The sequence below is a fragment of the Semicossyphus pulcher genome, unplaced genomic scaffold, assembly GCF_022749685.1.
Source record: "Semicossyphus pulcher isolate SPU_LCO1_2020_fin unplaced genomic scaffold, fSemPul1.0.p SCAF_24, whole genome shotgun sequence".
Classification (NCBI taxonomy): domain Eukaryota; kingdom Metazoa; phylum Chordata; class Actinopteri; order Labriformes; family Labridae; genus Semicossyphus; species Semicossyphus pulcher.
Genome location: NW_027211698.1, coordinates 4,907,061 through 4,925,480, shown reverse-complemented (window position 1 = coordinate 4,925,480; position 18,420 = coordinate 4,907,061). Strand labels below are relative to the sequence as shown.

Sequence of the window (18,420 nt, the reverse complement as noted above, 5' to 3'; positions counted from 1 at the left end):
AGAAAGAAATCCTCCAAAAGTTAGAACTGATTCACTTCTAAACGATCCTGTTATCGCGAGAAAACAAGCTTTATTATCTCGAGATAAATACGTTGAGATCTCGAGAGAACAACTGATTTAAATTAACAAAAATGTATGGTTGCATGTCCGCTCAGGGCTTCCATACAGGCGAGCAGAGATGATGAAAGCTGTGTCCCAATCCAGAGGCTGCAGCCTACGGAGGACGCTCCATTCAGAGCCTGCGTAGCCATCACCAAGCGCCGCTCCTGTCGCCTAGCAACAGGTAGCAAGCAGGCTAACTAGCTAGCATAACTAACGTCACTTACGCGTAACTTAACCTTTTATTTTAAAGATAAATTGTTTTGTTTTCTTAAACGCGTAACACTGGCTATTCGATTGAATTGAAATCAAAAACTTTTACATTTAAAAGTGTATTCCTCGGACGTTTAAAAGTCCGCTATTTCGTTTGAATTGGTGCGCAATGCATCTTGGGATATGGAGGGCCGCGAAGGATCCTTTGGGTGCATCCTTCGCGGCCGGGGTAACGGAGGGCTCATTTCTCGGCCGCGTCTGAAGCCCCTGGATTTGGACACAGCTGTGATCTTAACACTAGCACACAGTTTCGTCCCTTAAGAACCCAAATCTGGAAAAGCCAGCATCTAAGGGATGCACGTGTTGAAAGTCATTTTTCCAATACTGATGTATGCACACATTTTCTTCCAGCAAACAACACATACAGCAAAGTCTTCTGTGGAGGAATTAACTTAAAATACTTAGAATACATAAAGAGTCAGCTCACTCAAATGACCAAAGACAGTATCTTCTGTCTTAGCTCGTGCAGAAAGTGTTTTCTGCTCTGGTTGTGACTCCAGTGGTGGGATTTTCAAATGTATGTAAAACTACATTTTTAACATCTAACATCGTCTCTTTCAGAGGGACTACTTTCTTCAGTCCCTGCAGGATTTTGCAGCATTTTCTGAGATTGTTTCGGCCTACTGTGGACCGGGACACATGCTCCAATAAAGCCATCTATTGGCTGAGAGAGCTGTTTGTCTTCTAACGTCAATACACAAAATAAAATGTGTAAAAACTAAAGGTAACTGCCATGAAATGCTCATTTCTGACTGCATGTGCACATTTCACTGCCATCCACATGTGCAAAGGAGAATCTACACGTTATTTAACACATTTACGCTGCTCTGCTCGTTATTTCAGCTGCTGCGACAGTACAAAACAATGCATAAGAGACAGGAGGATCACTGTCTCGCTGTACAAACGGTCTTTGAGATCAGTGCAGACATACACATCAGTAACACAGTATAAGATGCCCTCAGGTGACGTGAACGACTTCACGCTTGCAGCGAAAAAGGACGATTTGTGGAAAAGTTGCAGCAACTGGTTGAGTTTGTGGGAATTTGCTGGAGCTTCCTGGAGGGACTACTTTTTTGGTAGGGCGTTGTTTCTGCTCGACCAGCTACCATTAGAGAAGAGATTTAATATGCAAATCATGTGACTTACACGACAGAACCCAACAATACAAAACCTCCTTTGCTTTCCTGTTAATTTATCTAAATACTGAAACAGAAAGCAGCTACAGATGTTTTTACACCTTTAAATAAAAGATTAAAGACAACAGCGTGCTTGGACCACTTGGCGTTCACTTACTCTTAATGTGGTGGTAAAGGGGAGTTTTTTACATTAGACATAATAGAAAACAGTAAAAATAACACTTCCGAGACAGATGCCCTCGTTGATATATAAAACTTTTGGAATAAAAACAATAAAAAACAAATATACATCGATTTGTTTGCGGGTTTTAGATCGTTTTTGTTCTGAATAACCTCCATAAATCTCTTGTTTTCATTCACCGGCATCTTTCCATCCTTTAAATGTCTGTTACTTGTCGTAAATTCACCTTAAAGCGAGCGAAGACAGCTGAGCAGAGACAGAGAAACTACCACAAGGCACCTACAGTAAAGCAGCTAAAAGTATCTCTAGCAGCGACAAGGCTTTGGTTCATCGTTCTATTGAAAGTAGATACAAACATTGTTTCTGCTCCGTCTCACAATGATGGATGGATGGAGGAGAAGAGGACGACAGACGACAGGATGGTGGAGGTGGTGATGATGGCGGCTCTCACAGAGGTAGGAAAACTTCCAGAAAGACAGAAAAGAGAGACAGCTAGGAAGAAAGACAGACAGGAGAGAGTAAGACTTTAAAGACTGCACTGCTGCGAAGGCCCGCAGAAAATCTCTTATCATAAGGCTATTAGCAAACTGACACACCGACAGACACAAATGAGGGCTGCAAAGGACAAATGTTTCTTAGCGGTCCGTTAAGTGATGAGACAGATTTTAAAAGGCTGAAACTAAGGAATTAAAATCTTTAGAAAGAAAACAGACGGATGCTTTAATTGCAAATACAGTCACATTTACTGAAGGTGTTTCAGGAAGTGACACCTAGCTAAAGGTTCACTGCTTTCCAGGAAGTTAAAGTCTCTTTTCATGGGATGTTTCAAAATAAAAGACGATATGAAGGTTCATTTTAGCGTTTTCATGAGGAAGTTTGTGTCTATTACTTTGGTTTGATTTCCATTGGATCATCTGACAACGATTTATCCTCGGCTTTCGAGACACAGTGTCAAAGGAATTTGTCTCAAGTTGAAATTTTCGATCTAGAGCAGATTGTTATCTGAACTTGCTGCAGATGTCAGATGGTGCTGATGAGAATCAGGACGTCATTACGTTTGGATTATGTTCTGCCTGCTTTTGCATGGACATGGATTGTTTTTCATGTATACGCTGCAGCCTGCTGATACGTGATTGGTCAATACTACTCGGACTTACTACAAACAGAAACCAGAAGACGTCCCGTACTAAAATCACGTTGGGTGCCTACAGATTCTACATTTTTATGTAGATTCTGTAGATGGAGATTTGTCAAACACCAACGCTTTTTTAAGCCCCTTTGGCCTCCCAAAAACATGCATAAGTTAAACCGCTTTCCCACTGGTCCAAAACCCTGTTGACACTCTGCTTTTTTGCTTAGTGGGAGAGGCTACAATCTGCATGCAGACCCGGGTCACATGACTCTGCAGTAGACCCGGGTAATTATTGCCTCAGCTCCAATCACCATTGATGGGAACACAAAACCTGTGTCGACGCACTAATCTCCGCCCCCTCTCCGGCACGATGCTATGCTAACCCTGTCTACGGCAGGTTTGTGACGTCAGACGGTGACGCAAAACAGACCGACAGGAGGATACTTCACTGGCAATGGGAAAAGAGACAATCAGCATTTATTAGCGGGTCTTCCCGATCCGTGAAAAACCTGCGTCAACACACTAGTTTTGGGAAGCGGGTATAAGAAGCTAAATCGTTGTCAGATGAAGCTGATGGGAGTCTGGATGTCATGATAGTGGATTATGTTCCGCCTCTTTTGCTCTCCTCGTGGACTATTTTTCCTGCATGCGCTGCAGCCTGCTGATACGTGATTGGTCAATACACGGACTACAAACAGAAAGCAGAACACTTCCTGCACTAAAATCTGGTTGTAAATAGAGTTTAGTTTATGTCTGACTAAAACTTGTGCATCTGTAACAGTCATGATTTCCTGGAAAGACTCGGGTGAACTTTGTGCTCTCAAATCTTTAAGGCATCGAGGAGTTTGGGGCACTTCATCGGATCCTTTTGTTGCGTTATAATCATCTGAAGAAGGACACGTTTCAGCTAAAACAGGTTGCTATAGAAAATGTTAACAGTCAAAGCTCGACATTATATTTAAAGAGGAAGTAGGGAGATGCATTTCTCTTTCATTAAAAATACTTTACACAGCTATGAGTGCGTGCTTCTCCTCTCACTACAGTAGCTCTATCTGTTGTTGTCATATAGTCTTTGGTAAATGATCTCTGAGCAGGTTAACGTCGTCTTTACAAGGTGACATTAAGGCTTTAGGAAACAGGTGGGGAGCAGCTATTTCTACTGGATTTCTAAGAAGCTATAAAAACTGCTTTATAGATAAGAACAAGATGAGGGTCTACTGTTAAAGTGCTGAAGGGGATCCACACAACATTACTGCTAGCTATCAGCTAACAGGTACTCACACGTCTATCCCACTGAACACTACGTACATTAAGCTTAAAAAGCACAGAGTATTGGGGTCGAGCTGAAGAAGGCCTTTCTTCCTTGAGTATTTTTAAACCTGGGCCGTATCTTTTACATAGTATGTCTTAAAAGTTTCAGAAGAGCTCCGATAGACGTTAGAGGTTCTTGTTGTTTCCACTGACAGGCTCAGATTGTTATTCTAAGTGTCTGACAACGTCACAGAAAGGATCCCTACAGAGAGAGACCTTTTTGTTACAGAGGAAGATGATGTTTATAACCAGAAACGGCTGTTACATCGCTCTCGTCAAAGCCACCAAACTCCATTAATAAAAACACCTATTTTAACTCTTCTAACAGGGTAAATGCTGGTCTACTGCTGCATTGATCAACTAGTTTTTTTGGGTCATTATGTTGTGTTGGGTCCAAGCTAACAACACCAAAGTCACACTGTAATACAAACAAACAGATAGGTTGAGGCAGGGTTAGAACAGCAACTCACGTGTATAGCTAGGTAAAATTGGTGTTTTTGTCAATGGAGTCTGGTGGCTTCAAAGAAAGCGATGAAACTGCCAGAAACAGCTGTTACATCGCTCTCTTTAAATCCACCAAACTCCATTGACAAAACAGGCAGAGGTAGACGAGCAGCTCCCATGTTCTCGCGTGTAAAATTACTGTTTTTGTGAATGGAGTCTGGTGTCTTTGTAGAGAGCAATGTAACGTCTGTTTCTGGTGTCATAAATGCATCTTAGTCTCTAACAAAAAGGTCTGTCTCTGTAGGGATCCTTTCTGTAATGTTGTCAGACACTTAGAATAACAATCTGAGCCTGTCAGTGGAAACAACAAGAACTTTTAGGATGATTACGTAGCCCTTACAGCGCGTTTTTACAGCTGCTGACTGAAGCAATCTACTGGAGGCATTCTAAAACGTAAGTACGTTAGTAAATAAAAAGAAGCCCAGGTTTAAAAATAACACATATATAATAAAACAGGAAAAAAAGGACCCTCTTAGTTCCACTCCTCCAACACTTCCCTGCTCTTCTACACTCCTCCTTACAGCGTCGTAGGATCTGAGCCGACCTTAGGGAGTATTTCGGGATAATAAGTTTGCACACAGGCAACACCAGTTATTCCTGAAGAGAGGCAGAACAGACGGACAGAGAGAGAGAGAAAGAGAGGGATGGTAGGAATGAAGAAAAGAACATGTTTGGTCAGAGAAAGCTGTCGTCACAATCATCAGCAGCACAATCACAACACAGGATGATCATCGAAGAATCGTCTCTTAAAGTCGTAGGAATCCTAATCATTGGAGCGAAGTACACTTCAGCTGCCTGCCATCAAACACAGGCAGATTTAAAGGGCCAGCGCACATATTTTCAGTGTGTGTGACATCATTACACTGAGCCCTTTGTGGCGGCGAGCGAGGCCCTGCTGTGGAGTCCGTTCTGGAGTCTTCCCAGAGTGCTTTGCGCCACACTTGGGAGCAGTTCGAAGGTCACTTTCATCGCGAAAGAACAAAATAAATAAAGTTTTTGCTGGTCAGCTTCTGGACCGAGCTGCGACTCCACACGGACGCCTTAGTGTTTATGATTAGAAAAAAACCGACTGAATAAATTAGACTGAGGAGTCAGGCCCTGCCCTGCTGCAGGCGAGTCCCTGCTTTGAGCTGCAGGAGCCGTCTGCGAATCGGAAGAGGGGGCTGAAGGTGCAGTAGTTCGCCGTCCCCTGCCAGCGCGTGAACATGATTTTCTTGTTTAAGGGTTCAGACCTGCGAGGGTTCTGGATGTTCCTCTGGGCGCCCGAGCCTCGCCGCGGGCCGGCGGCCTTGTTGGGAGCGTGGAGAGACGCCAGGGGGGAGAACTCGGACAGCTGGCCCTTGTAGAGTTTGTCAGCGTTCTGTGGTGAGAGGGAGGAAGAGGAGGCCGAGCAGGGAGAGGGAGAGGAAATGAAGAAGAGAACATGTTAGATAAGGAGCTGCAGAGAGGAGGAGGAGGAGGAGAGACATGGAGGAGACATTCTTATCACAGCTGGACAGGATTTGAAATGTACATTTGAGCACTTATAGTCTTGTTTTTTTTATAATTTTGGGCGAGAGCTTAGCTTTAAAGAACAGAGATCTTAGTGGTGCCGTCTTCTATGACATATTAGACAATTTAGTGTGTAGGGCCGTCGACTAAAAGTTGAAAATGACTCACTTTTAGCTCTGTCGTTGAACACAGAGCAAATGAGGAGCAACAGCATGGAGGACTTTACCCTGAATAATGACCCTGTATTGTTCATTACTTTCCAAATGATCTGCAGAGGTCTCCTCCCCTCCGAAAAACAAACCACAGCCCCTTTGATTTTAATGTGTTACTCTCCTACAAACTGCACCTGCCTTTAGAAAGAGTGTACTATACATGTAGTATGCATGCATTTAAACTGACTCTAATTAGCCACTGTGTGCTTTGAACTTTGACCTACTTGCTCACTCATAAAGTGCGTTGCCTTTGAGATACAAAACATCCTTAGACTAGCGCGCTTTGCAGCTCAGTTGAATTATTTTCCACTGCAGAGGATGTGAAGCCAAAAAACGCATCCTGCAGAGTGCAAGCAGATGCAGGACATTTTAAAGGGCCAGTTCACCGATTTTCAACCTCAGTCCTATCATGCTATCATGAGGAGCTAATGCCATTATGCTCATTATCACTCTGTGCCTATGGAGGACGCTATCCACTTCTCTTATACACTGTTAGACACTTTTGTTTTGCACAGTGAATGTCTGGGTATTGGAATGAAATTTAAAGTATATCCTTTAATGTCATTCTGCCAGCTGTGATGATAACACCCCGTCCAATCTGTGCAGACACAAGAGATGCAACCCAAGCATAAAAAACATGTAAATCAATATATATTTAAACAACACCATGAAAAGAAGCAAACCAAATCATGCAAATGAAACATGACTGATAATAAACATGCACGAACGTCCACTCCCACTCTGAGTAAAGTCTTCTGGCTCTGCAGCAATCTGCCACCAGAGGGCGCCACCGCTCCATGTAAGCAGAATGCAACTTTTTACACCATACCTGTCGGATGTTTGGTTCATAACAACCCCTCATACGCACACTACAACCCAGGTGTTAGACTCTAACATGTCAGATGTGTGAAACCAAACACCACCGCAACAAAAAAGGGGATACCCAATAAACCACTTCACACACACACGGTGGCAGGGTGTGGTTACCGTGCTGCAGCTCTCTAGGTTTCTGTGACAGCTACATCATCTAGTAAGGAGTCAGAACTGTGGTAGGCCAGCGCTCTCTCAAACACTCTATCATCCGTCACACGCTGTGGACACACACACACGCACACACACACGCACACGAGACATTAAGGATGTAACACATACACTTTAAATAAATACACATACACAAAAGGAAGCATGCATTTACAGGAGAGGCAGAAAACACTCCTCTGCCCGAGTAAATCCAGACGTAGACGCACGTGCATGCAATCAAAAGAGTGACTCATGCCAAACAGAGGAAGGGAGGAAGTAAAGAGGAAAACACAGAAGTTAGAGACGGGAGGAAAGTCAGAGGGTCACCTCGAGGAGGGCGGGGTTAGAAACTGAGTCTGCTGGAAGTCTGAGACAGCATAAAGATGGTGGAGGGCTCGGAGACGAGACACCGGCGCTTATTCTGCCGCAGGGGAGGACCAGAGGGAAGGAGAAGAGGAGGAAGAGGAGGAACCGGGAGGTCAGAGGGAACAAGGAGAAGGAAGAGTTAAAGCCACATCTTAGAGGATCAGAAATATCCACACAGGTTTTAAGAGGCGGGTTAAGAGCTTTCCAACACGACAGCTTTGAGGAAGGTTAAAGGGAAAGGAAGGTTGAGGACACAGAGGTTATTTAGGTAATAAGGAGGAAGACCATTTAAACAGGAATGTGGAAGTAAAAGGCTTTACTCTTTATTTTAGAGCTTTTATTTTGAAGGACATATTCCTATCTCCCCCTGCTTTTATGTGTTGTCATCTCTTTTTCCCTCAAATATTTCTGCAACTTCAGTACACATTTTCTGCAATGCAACCTGCAAAGAAGTATTTAATGAGCTTATTTTTCATTGCAGACACTCCCAGCCTCTGCAGGTCGAGGATATTTTGAATGTGACGCAGGTTAGAATCAAAGGAGCACTGCACACAGACGGAGAGGAGTTACTGACTTACATCCAGGAGAGCGGGGACGTAGCCAAAGCCAGCACACACCTGCTGACCCACAGTCATCACACATTTTACACACTGTAGTTAATTCAGTTTTTAAGCAGATATTTAACTGATTTTAGACGATTCAGGGCAGCAAAGGTCACTCAAAATATTAACATGGAAGTTCTGCTAGATTTGAGTTATTAAAAAGAACCAGCAGAGGGCGCTGTTCTTTCCTTTTCTCCGTAAACTGAGCTTTAAGCTAAATCTGGAGATGTATCTGTATGTGCTCACCTGTATGCGTTCAGTGGTGGAAGGCCACAGCGCCCTCCAGATGACCTTCTTCACCACGTCAGGCAGCAGACTGGCTGTAATCAGGAGGATGATGCTGAGCCAGGCCGGACCGCTGGACAGCATCTGCATGAACACGTAGTACATCCTCTGGTAGTTGAGGAAGGGCCTGGAGGAGGAGGAAAGTAGAGGTTTAGTGTGTGAGAAGTGGACGTAGCTGCAGTGACGTCGTCCGTTGGTTGTTGGATACATTTTTTGAAGCTTGAGTTTGGCATTTTGGCCGCCGCCATCTTGGTTTTCAGGAGCCAGAGGTGACGAGCTGGAGAGGAGCTACTGCTAGCTGCGTTAGCAAGCTGCGTCTGTAGTCATGGTAACTGTAATATTAATTGGGATGCTAATTTTGGCTAGCATTAAACAGGCTTTCAACTGAATTTACTTCCTGAAAAATTCATCTCCTCAAACTGTCAAACATTTTTTAAGTCATCCTGCTAGCTACTTGTCAATCACAGGTAGCCCCGCCCCTAAATCCTCCCCTGCGTTATCACTGAAACTGTGATAACGCAATCCAGCTGCTGCATCCTCCGGGGGATGAGCCTCTGATTTGAGACACAGCTAATGAATCTTACTGGGAGCATCACAGACTAAATGAACATCATGCAGATTGAGACCAAGAACTCATGAGGAAAATGTTTACAGAGGGAATAAAACAAGAGAGAGGCAACCAGTGGCGTCTCCCCCTGCTGGCCAATAGAAAGAATGCATGTTTAATACAGGTCTGCATTGGCTTTCCTTTTCAAAATAAGGGTCCACTTCCTCCTGAAAACTAATCCACTGACGTTCTAATTGACACTTTAATAAGTTCAACTCACCAGATGATTCCTCCCCACAGCAGAGAGAAGACCACGAAGAAGATGAGCGAGCCCCAGATGACGAAATGATTGATCCACGTCCAGTAATGAGTGTCGAGAGCCAACTACAGGAGAGAGGTGAGACATGAGAGGGCAAACCTTCCACCTGTACACACCTGAGATCCCTTTAATGATGCCAGTAAGACTTCATCCACTGTGTGTGTGTGTGTGTGTGTGTGTGTGTTACCTTGAACGTAACAGTGAACACCAGCACGGTGAAGACGAGCGTCCCAAACGTCCAGTTTCCAAACATCTGCAGAGGCAAAGTGACGACAGATCGTTTCAGTGACACCTTTCAAATTAAGCAAATCTGCTCACTAAATAAAAGCTGAAATATCTCCTAAACATTACATCATCAACAGGTGACATGACTATAATCCTTCAGCAGGCCTTATTGCGATTTTATTTACAGCGTTAAACTTAGTAAATAAACATATTTAATAAGGAGTCAATCAATCCAACAGATGGCAGGGAGCTCAGACAGTGAAGATTAGACTGTCACATGACTGATGGAGGGGAAACAGGCGAGATGAGGTGTTTTTAAATGAGTTAAATGTTACAAAAGAAGTGATATGCACGTCAATGTTCTCCATGTAGCATTTATATATTCACAGATCATAATTAGAGACTTGGACTGAGGGAACATGAGGGAAGGTGGGGCTCTAAAACGCAACTTTTGATGCATGTCATTAGTCTGAATGTCGGAGGATGCTGCGTCGAACAAACCAGGATTAAAGGGCTCTGATGAAGTTGGTCGCAATGCGTCGGCTATTTCTAAAGCATATTTTGTGTGGAATAAAGGCTGACAGCTTCCCGGGTTGGTGCAGCGCCAGCAGTACCAGACTGTCGTGGTGAAGAAGGAGCTCTCAATTCACCAGTCGATCTACGTTTCAACCCTCACCTACGCTCACAAGCTTTGGGCAGTGACAGAGAGAATAAGATCACAAGCTGCTGAACGCAGGGTGTCTGGGCTTAGCCTCAGAGAGCGGGTAAGGAGCTCAGACATCTGGACCTCATCTGGTATCTAAAGGAGCCAGTTGAGGTGGTTTAGACAACTATTAGGATGCCTCCTGGGCGGGGACGTCCAACTAGGAGGAGACCCCGGGGCAGACCTAGAGCTCGCTGGAGGGATTAGATATCCCACCTGGCCTGGGAACGCCTCGGGATCCTCCAGGAGGAGCTGGAAACTGTTGCTAAGCAGAGGGACGCCTGGGGTGGCTTGTTAGCGTGCCGCCGCAACCCGACCCCGGATAAGCGGAAGATAATGGATGGATGGATATAAAATTGTTTTTCAAAGCACAGCTGCATCTTCTTCCCCCATGCAATGACCCCTTCACCTGAAGTTTCCAAAGAGCACCTGTGTGTGATTACTACAAAGACCCAGCAGCTCTTCTACTCCTTCAGAATAAAAGCACTTTCACTCAAACGTTCTGTTAATTGTTGTCCATTTGTAGAAGATAGTGCGCTTAGTGAAAGAGCGGTGTTAAATGGGAACCCCGTGTAGTTTTCAGTCTAGGATCTACGAGAGAGGACTTCAAAATAAAAGCCTGTTTCTCCATCATAATGCTGAAAATATTACATTAAAGGATGATGGTGACGGGATTATTCGCTCTTAGCTTCCTTAAACCAACACTTCAAAATGCATGATATTAGTATCATGACTTTTTAAATGTGTAAAATCAATGAAAAAACGAGTTAGAGATGTGATATAAAGTATGAATAAATTACATTAAAATAAGAGCATAAAGACGAGCATGAAAAGATAAAGCTACCAGAATACAGGACGCTGTGGTTACCATGTCGACACGATCGTGACAAATGAAATGACAGTAATGAAATGTAATGGACTTTTTTTTTTAAGCCAAGTTTGTCCTTAAAATATTTGGTTTGTGCAAAACAGAGACGCTTTTAATCAAAGCTGATTTATCGAAATTAAAATAGGAAATGAGTCAGGACTGTTTAACAGATGATTGGCTAATTTCTCTATTATTTTCATACATATCTACAAAAGCACATCAGGGCTATCGTTAAAAAAACAGAAGAAACAGGAGCCGAAGGAGAAGAGAAATATCCAGAGAAAAACTCGAAAATTCTGAGATTAAATTTGTAAATTTACCAGAAAAAAATTGACACATTTTTACGCATGAATCCTTTCTGGACGCCCACCCAAGCGTGTAACGCACTTAGTACAGTCGTCAGCCACAACCTTGGTGGCTGTTTGTTGTCGAAGCCTCCATCCAAACAACAACACGACTGAAACCACTGATTTAAAGTAGTTTTGTTTCAGTATCCGTCATGAGGTCGTAGGGTAACGGTCATGTGTGGTGGTAACCCCTGGGGCAAACGGGGAGCATAGAAACGTGTTTCTGCAGCAGAGGGTCGCTCAGTCTTTCTCCTCTATGAAGTCTGCTTCTTGTGAGGCAAGTTTACGACTTCAATCTCAGAATTTTCGGGTTGTTTCTCTGAGTATTTCTCTTCTCTTCCGGCTCCGTATCTTTTTTTACAATGGCTCTAATGCACCGTCGTACATTAAACTTTTTGTAGGTGTCTTTTGCATTTTTTTATCAAGAGCGTGGTCTTTTAGTTTGAGAACTTATCGATTGCCTCGAAGCCCTGCCCTCGTACTCTAATGTCTGCTGCCTCAACTCTGATTTTTGTTTTGTGAGCAAATCTGAGCCTGAGATCAATAAGTCACGCTCTGAAACTGCAGGAGCACGCTTTTAAATACAGAAAAATAACAACACTAATCTGTTATTCAAAGGCTGTTTTATTGTTCGGCTGCTTCTCTGTGCAGCTTTTTACTTTCCATAAACATTTCAGAAGCGTCAGATTTACTCTCTGTTGGATGGAAACATCTTTACCAACCTCTCTGCATCCAATTTAAACTCTAGACCTCTATTTATAGGCGTATTTGTACAGAAATAATAGGCTTGATGGTTGAGAGAAAAGCCACATACTGAGGGAGAATTAGATTAGAACAATGGCTTAAAGTCTCAGATGTCGTGTAATGGAAGCAGGAGTGCAGCTACTTCTCTACATTCGTGTCTCTCCTGCTTCTAACTGAACACACAGACACACAAAACACACACAGGAAGTGTCGTTAAAGGTGAGTGGGAGTGTCTATGGTGAGGGCTAAAGGGCTGAACATGAGATGAAGGGATGACGGGTGGTTTGGTTTGAGGCTGAGTGACGGGGACCAAACAGGAAGTTGGAAAGTGAAACCGTAGAGAGACAGGGACAGGCTTACCATCTGTGTGTTGGTTGTCATTAGCTGGGAGGAGGAAAGAGAAGCAAAAAGAAAAAGCAACACAAAGGTAAGAGGAGAGGAAGAAGAAGAGGAGAAGGCCAGAAGAAGAAAATCATAATGAAACGATAAACAATAGTTTCATGGCTGGAGAAGAACAAAAAAAATCAGTGCATGAAGAAAAATATCGAGCAAACAGGTTTCTGAGAGAAGAAATAAAACACAGAGGAAGATGGTGGAAGAACCCGCCATGCTGTCGGGGCTGAGATGTGAACAAGAGCGCGACTATTTTTTACTGGATCAAGTAAAAGCTGCATTTTTAATCGTTTTCTGTGTGGGGTAAGAACTGAAGAATAGGAAGGTTAGACACATTATATCACAGGCGTCAAATGGACTTTTATTTTGAAAATAAAAGCCCATTGTTGCATTAAGGAGCAGCTAATCTACCTGGTTTTTACTACATGTACTTAATACTTTACTAGGGCTGCAGAATTCTGCAGAATACTGGAATTAAAACTCATATTGTGACTGTTTTTATGATAATTAATTGTGATATGATTAAAGGGAATTACATTTTTTTTTTGCATTACAATGTTAATTTTCAGTGAAATAAACTATTAAGGGTTAAATCAGCGACCATATACAGAGGCTACAGTCCTCCATGCGGTGGCCACGGGTTCAACTCCCACCCTCTGCCCTTTGCCGCACATCATCCCCACTCTCTTTTCCCCCATTTCTGCCACTATCCACTGTCCTCTCTCTAAAATAAAATAAAAAAGCCAAACAAAAGAAATAAACTCTTCATTCATCACATCAGTGTGACATTTTTGTTGCGGTCTGTTCCAACCTAACACGATTTGGAGGCCTGGGTTTCTCTGCAGGACACTGTAACTTTATCTTCATGCCGTTCTGTCGAACATTTTATCTCATCAAAAAGGCTGCAGCTTCTGGCACTTGGATAAAATGCCGATTAAATCGTCAGTATGAAGGGGGCTGAACAAATGTATTCTATAGTTGGAAATAAATTGTATTGGTGATTTAGAAAACAAGCTATGAGTAAGAGCAGATCTAGGGCTGGGTTATGATCAACAATAAACTGAAACAGACGTTAACAAGCGGCAAATTATAGACGTGCTTTGTCGAGAACGACATCATGAGCCTGCCGAGAATGAGCAAAGTGACAAATGATAACAGGAAATAAAAAGTGTTCTGTTGAAGTATGCAGCAATTTCATGAGTTTCTGTTTCAAAATTTGCTTCCGAGAAAACTTCTAGAAAAAACTTGTTGATACTTTTAATTTGAAAAACTGAAATGCTGAGACGTGTGGATGTTACCTGTCCGTTGCTGGTGAAGGTGGTGTTGTCGAACAGGAAGTAAGCTCCGAAGAACATCACGATGGCGTCGTACACGCCCAGGATGGTCCAGTATATGAAGATGGGCCACCGCAGCAACGAGTTCTTGGCGATGTCTCTGTGGACGCAAACATCACAGGATGAGTCACGTGTTGGTGATGACATATTTATCGACTGTTCCTGTCCGGACGACCTTGACCAGAAATGACTGTTAAAAAATGTTCTAACTCGATTTAGGAGCCTTTAAAAGCATCAGTGGGGGTTTTCTTTTTCAGGAGCAACAACGAGACTCCTGATGGAACCGAAAGATCTGTTTGTATGTGTGTGTCATACAATGAGAAAAGGAAGACGTCAGATTAAGAGGAGAAATGCTTCGTCTGATCATGTGAAACCTCGAGTTCTCAATTTTGAAATATTTGAGCTCCGAGTCCAAACTGAGTTAAAGCGGGAGCTTTCTGTCCTCTACAAAAATATCTCTTGCATGAAAATAAAGTTCATAAAACATGTTTAACTTTAATAACTTTACCAGCTCTCCATCTTCTGTTCCAGACATTTGACTTTAGTTTGTCCGACCGTCTCTGTTGTTCACTCTTTCACTCTAAACTGCTGCTGCGAGGTAGGCGCTCATAACATGACATGCCAGCTCCCCCAAAAGTGAAGCCTAAAGCTCTCCATAGCCCCCTGGGGGAGGGGCTGTTAGTTTAGGGAGTGCTTGATTTGATATGCAGCAGAGTTTTGTACGGGCGGAGCATTTTAAACGTCTATATCGCCGTCAGTCATGTTTATTTAATCATGAGAAGACTAAATCGTGATCAGGATTATTTTGGGTTAATTGTGCAGCTCTAATCTGATAGTTACGGTAAATATTCATGTGTTTGTTTTGCAACGAGGCGGTAGGAAATGAAAACTGGCAAATTGGCTTGAAGAATCAAACTAAATCCCGGCAAACTTCAGCAAAAAATCCCCCACAGAATCTGACATTATATCAAATCTGATCCGGCCCCGTTACAGGAAGTAAAACACACCTGTAGAGAGATGGGTCCTTCTTCAGGATGTCCATGTTAATGTGCTGCTCGATGAGGCTGTAGAGCAGGATGGGCAGCGAGGTGAAGCTGATGTTGTACAGAGTCAAGTAGGCTGTGTCGTACAGCGGCTGGAGAAGGGGACAGAGAGGATTGTAGGTATTTTGTCTTTTATTTATGAAGTTTGTTTCTTTTGAACGTGTGTGCACCTACCTGTTGTGAGAAGCCACAGAAGAACTGGTAGAGGAACTGGGGGAAGATGAAACAGACATTCTGCAGAAACAAAGAAACCAAAAGAGAGAAGAAGAGTTTAATATTCAGTACCTGCACGACAACAAAGTTTCAGCCTTTAAACCCACAACAAAAACTACCAAAAAGTATCATAAAGGTAGAACAGAAGAGTAGATAGAGCACCTTGTAGAAGAAGTATTGCACGAGTTCAGAGATGCGGATGTAGTAATAATGTCCGTGGACGAGCAGCATCTTCTTGAGGTGTTTGAACTTTGGGATGGCGTAGTCGCTGTTCCTCACGGCCTGACGACCCTCCTTACCCATGATACCTGCAGACAGATACAAAGACATTAACATTTAAATCACATAATCAAACACATGTAAAGTGGACGGCATGTCAATCAATGCAGTCAATCAAATTGTGGATAATTAGTTGGTTACGTCATTAGGAGATGCTTTCATGCTGTGCTCAGACATAACATTGTTTCTGGAGCTGAGTTTGCATAGGAGTGAGCCATCTCACATCTCTGCTGCATGCAAAACAGCGACCGTGAACTGACAGGTAAAGGAAAGAGCAAAATGTAGGCAGCGGATGCAACACCATCGCGTCCTAAAACTTGTAAAGTCTGGGAGCATTTCAGCCTCAGCGCTGCAAAGAAAAGGATCGCCTGCAGGATCTGTAAAGCGGACCTTGTTCATCACAGGAGCATGTCGGTAATGTGGAGCATTTGAAGAGAAGGCACGATGGACTTGTCGCTCAGGAAAGAAAATTAGCTTCTAGGTTTGGTTTGTAAATGGTCAAAAACTTTATTTTGTTATTGATCTTTTGTATCAGTCGGAGCCAAATCAGCAGCACCGTTTATTTAAGACATATTTTTGAATTAAAAACTCATATTTATTGTCTTTATTGTTAGTTAAAAAGACCCTCCAACTACATTTAAAGCTGAGAGCTAAATAAAAGGCATTAAGCAGGGTTAAAACAGCCCTACAAACCTACTGATAAAAGAACCTCATGATTTTATAACACAAAGCTTTTTATGTGTTCCTGGAGAACACTGTACTTGTACTGTCCACTTCTAGAGCACCTATCAGAGTAAATTGTGAATGAATGGCCACAGTATAGACAGAGTTTGTTACCAGTGTTGTGTAGTTCAGTCTATGGCCATAAAAACATGTGTGTTCATCCAATTTATCCAGTTATCAGTGCGTTTTCTTGCCAGATTTGCTCGCGACGAGCGGAGAAAATAGAACAGATGCAGAAACCATCGCTGCAGACCGCTCTCTCTGCGAACAGACCAATTGGTTAACATGGGCGTCGAAAGGGAGCGGGCAGCGCTTTGGGGTGCTTTGCGGCACGTCTGCCTCCTGTGTGTCCCCGGCGTCAGGCACGAGACACCCTTCAAGACGGTTCTCGGGGTTTACATTAGCCACCAGCACCACACTGGATCAGCAAACAGGGTAGACGGGTGTAAGAATGCTGGCTAACGTTACGGCCTTAATCACCGCAGATAATCACGGCTAACACATGGACAGAAGTGGCTACAATCTGCCTGTTTCTGCTCCATTGTTGATTTTCCTTTTTGTACATTTCCAACAGAAGCATGAAGGAAAAACATCTTAAAAGGATTCAAGTAGTTTTGTGAGGGGGTGTCAGAGTTCTTACCGATGCCAACATGGGCCTCCAGGATCATGCTGACATCATTTGCTCCGTCACCAATGGCCAGCGTGATCGGGTGCTCCTTGGAGGCTTTGATCAGCTTCACAATCTGCAGATAAAACAACAGCAGTGTAATGCAGGAGTTCCTTTACAGTGAGTCTATAAAGAATACAGGTGACGTCTCTGTACCTGAGCTTTCTGGAGCGGGGCCATTCGACAGCAGAGCACGGCGCTGCAGTTTCTGCAGATTTCTAGGAAGATCTCTTTGTAGTTCCCTGAGTTCGAGTCCTCCTGAGCCGGCCTCATCACCGCAGAGAGGGTGGCTCCATCGATGATCAGGCCGTAGTCAACGCAGTCGCCTGATAGACTGGAGAAACAGATCAGTTAAATACCAGCCTGTATGGAAACGACATGATGGTACAGAATGAAACATACCCAGAGAAGGTGTCCCTGGTCATGCCTCCGTGCTGCCTCAGGACCGTCCTGCTCAGGTCAAACAGGACGTCGTGGAGGCTCTGCTCCTCTGTGCGTTTGGTCGTCAGCTCCAGGATCTGGGTGTTGCGGCGGAACAGCTTGCTGGCGTAGCAGGTGGCAGCCGCCGTCTCCATCTTATCCCCGGTCAGCACCCACACCTTCATACCTGCTTTGTGCAAAGACTCGATGGTGTCTGCTGCTTTGTCCTGGAGCCTGCCGGGATGGATAGTAGGAAGACACAGACACAGAAAGAGGGAGATGATGTAGTTGTCTGTAGTTACTTGGACCATGTGCCTATAGGATCGGTTGGCTTGCAATGCCCTTGATGTAAACAATCACTGACAGGATCCCTACAGAGATAGACCTTTTTGTTAAAGATGAAGATGATTTTATGAACCAGAAACAGACGTTACATCGCTCTCTTCAAAGCCACCAGACTCCATTGACAAAAACAGCTATTTTACCTCGCAGAACACTGGAGTTGATGTGCTTCCACTGCTTCAACCGGTTAGTTTGTTTTAGTTATTGTGTGTTACACAAACATTTGAACTTATTCTTTTAAACACCGAAGTCACACACCAACACAAACAAACTTACTGATTTAGGCTGCAGACCTGCAACTCCGTTATTCTACAAGGTAAAATCATTGTTTTTGTCAATAGAGTCTGGTGTGTTTGCAGAGAGCGATGCAACGTCTATTTCTGCTTAAAAAAAATATTCCTCTGTAACAAAAAGGTCTATCTCTGTAGGGATCCTTTCTGTAATGTTAGAATAACAATCTGAGCCTGTCAGTAGCTTTTAGTGGACGTACTTTGATCAGACGTGTTTGCCTACAAGGATTACGTTTGCAGCTGTTAGACATTTAGCTCCAATAAGAGCAGACATAATGCCAAAAATGTTTTACATAATGGTTATGAGGAACTAAAAGACTGGCTTTCAATCTAATTAGCAAGTAAATGGTC

General features: G+C 43.4%; 1 protein-coding gene across 1 annotated transcript in view; it reads right to left on the bottom strand.

Annotated features, from left to right (window-relative positions):
- Positions 1-4,929: 4,929 nt before the first annotated feature.
- Positions 4,930-18,420, bottom strand: part of atp11a (ATPase phospholipid transporting 11A) — a 49,559-nt gene continuing 36,068 nt past the window's right edge. Inside the window, exons 20-30 of the mRNA XM_069675023.1 lie at positions 17,420-17,671; positions 17,174-17,351; positions 16,991-17,093; positions 15,511-15,656; positions 15,310-15,369; positions 15,100-15,227; positions 14,057-14,192; positions 9,666-9,731; positions 9,440-9,543; positions 8,574-8,739; positions 4,930-5,996 (exon numbers count right to left, since the gene is read on the bottom strand). Of these exons, the coding sequence (XP_069531124.1) occupies positions 5,715-5,996; positions 8,574-8,739; positions 9,440-9,543; positions 9,666-9,731; positions 14,057-14,192; positions 15,100-15,227; positions 15,310-15,369; positions 15,511-15,656; positions 16,991-17,093; positions 17,174-17,351; positions 17,420-17,671 (1,621 nt within the window). The 3' untranslated portion in view covers positions 4,930-5,714. The remainder of the gene's footprint in view (positions 5,997-8,573; positions 8,740-9,439; positions 9,544-9,665; positions 9,732-14,056; positions 14,193-15,099; positions 15,228-15,309; positions 15,370-15,510; positions 15,657-16,990; positions 17,094-17,173; positions 17,352-17,419; positions 17,672-18,420) is intronic.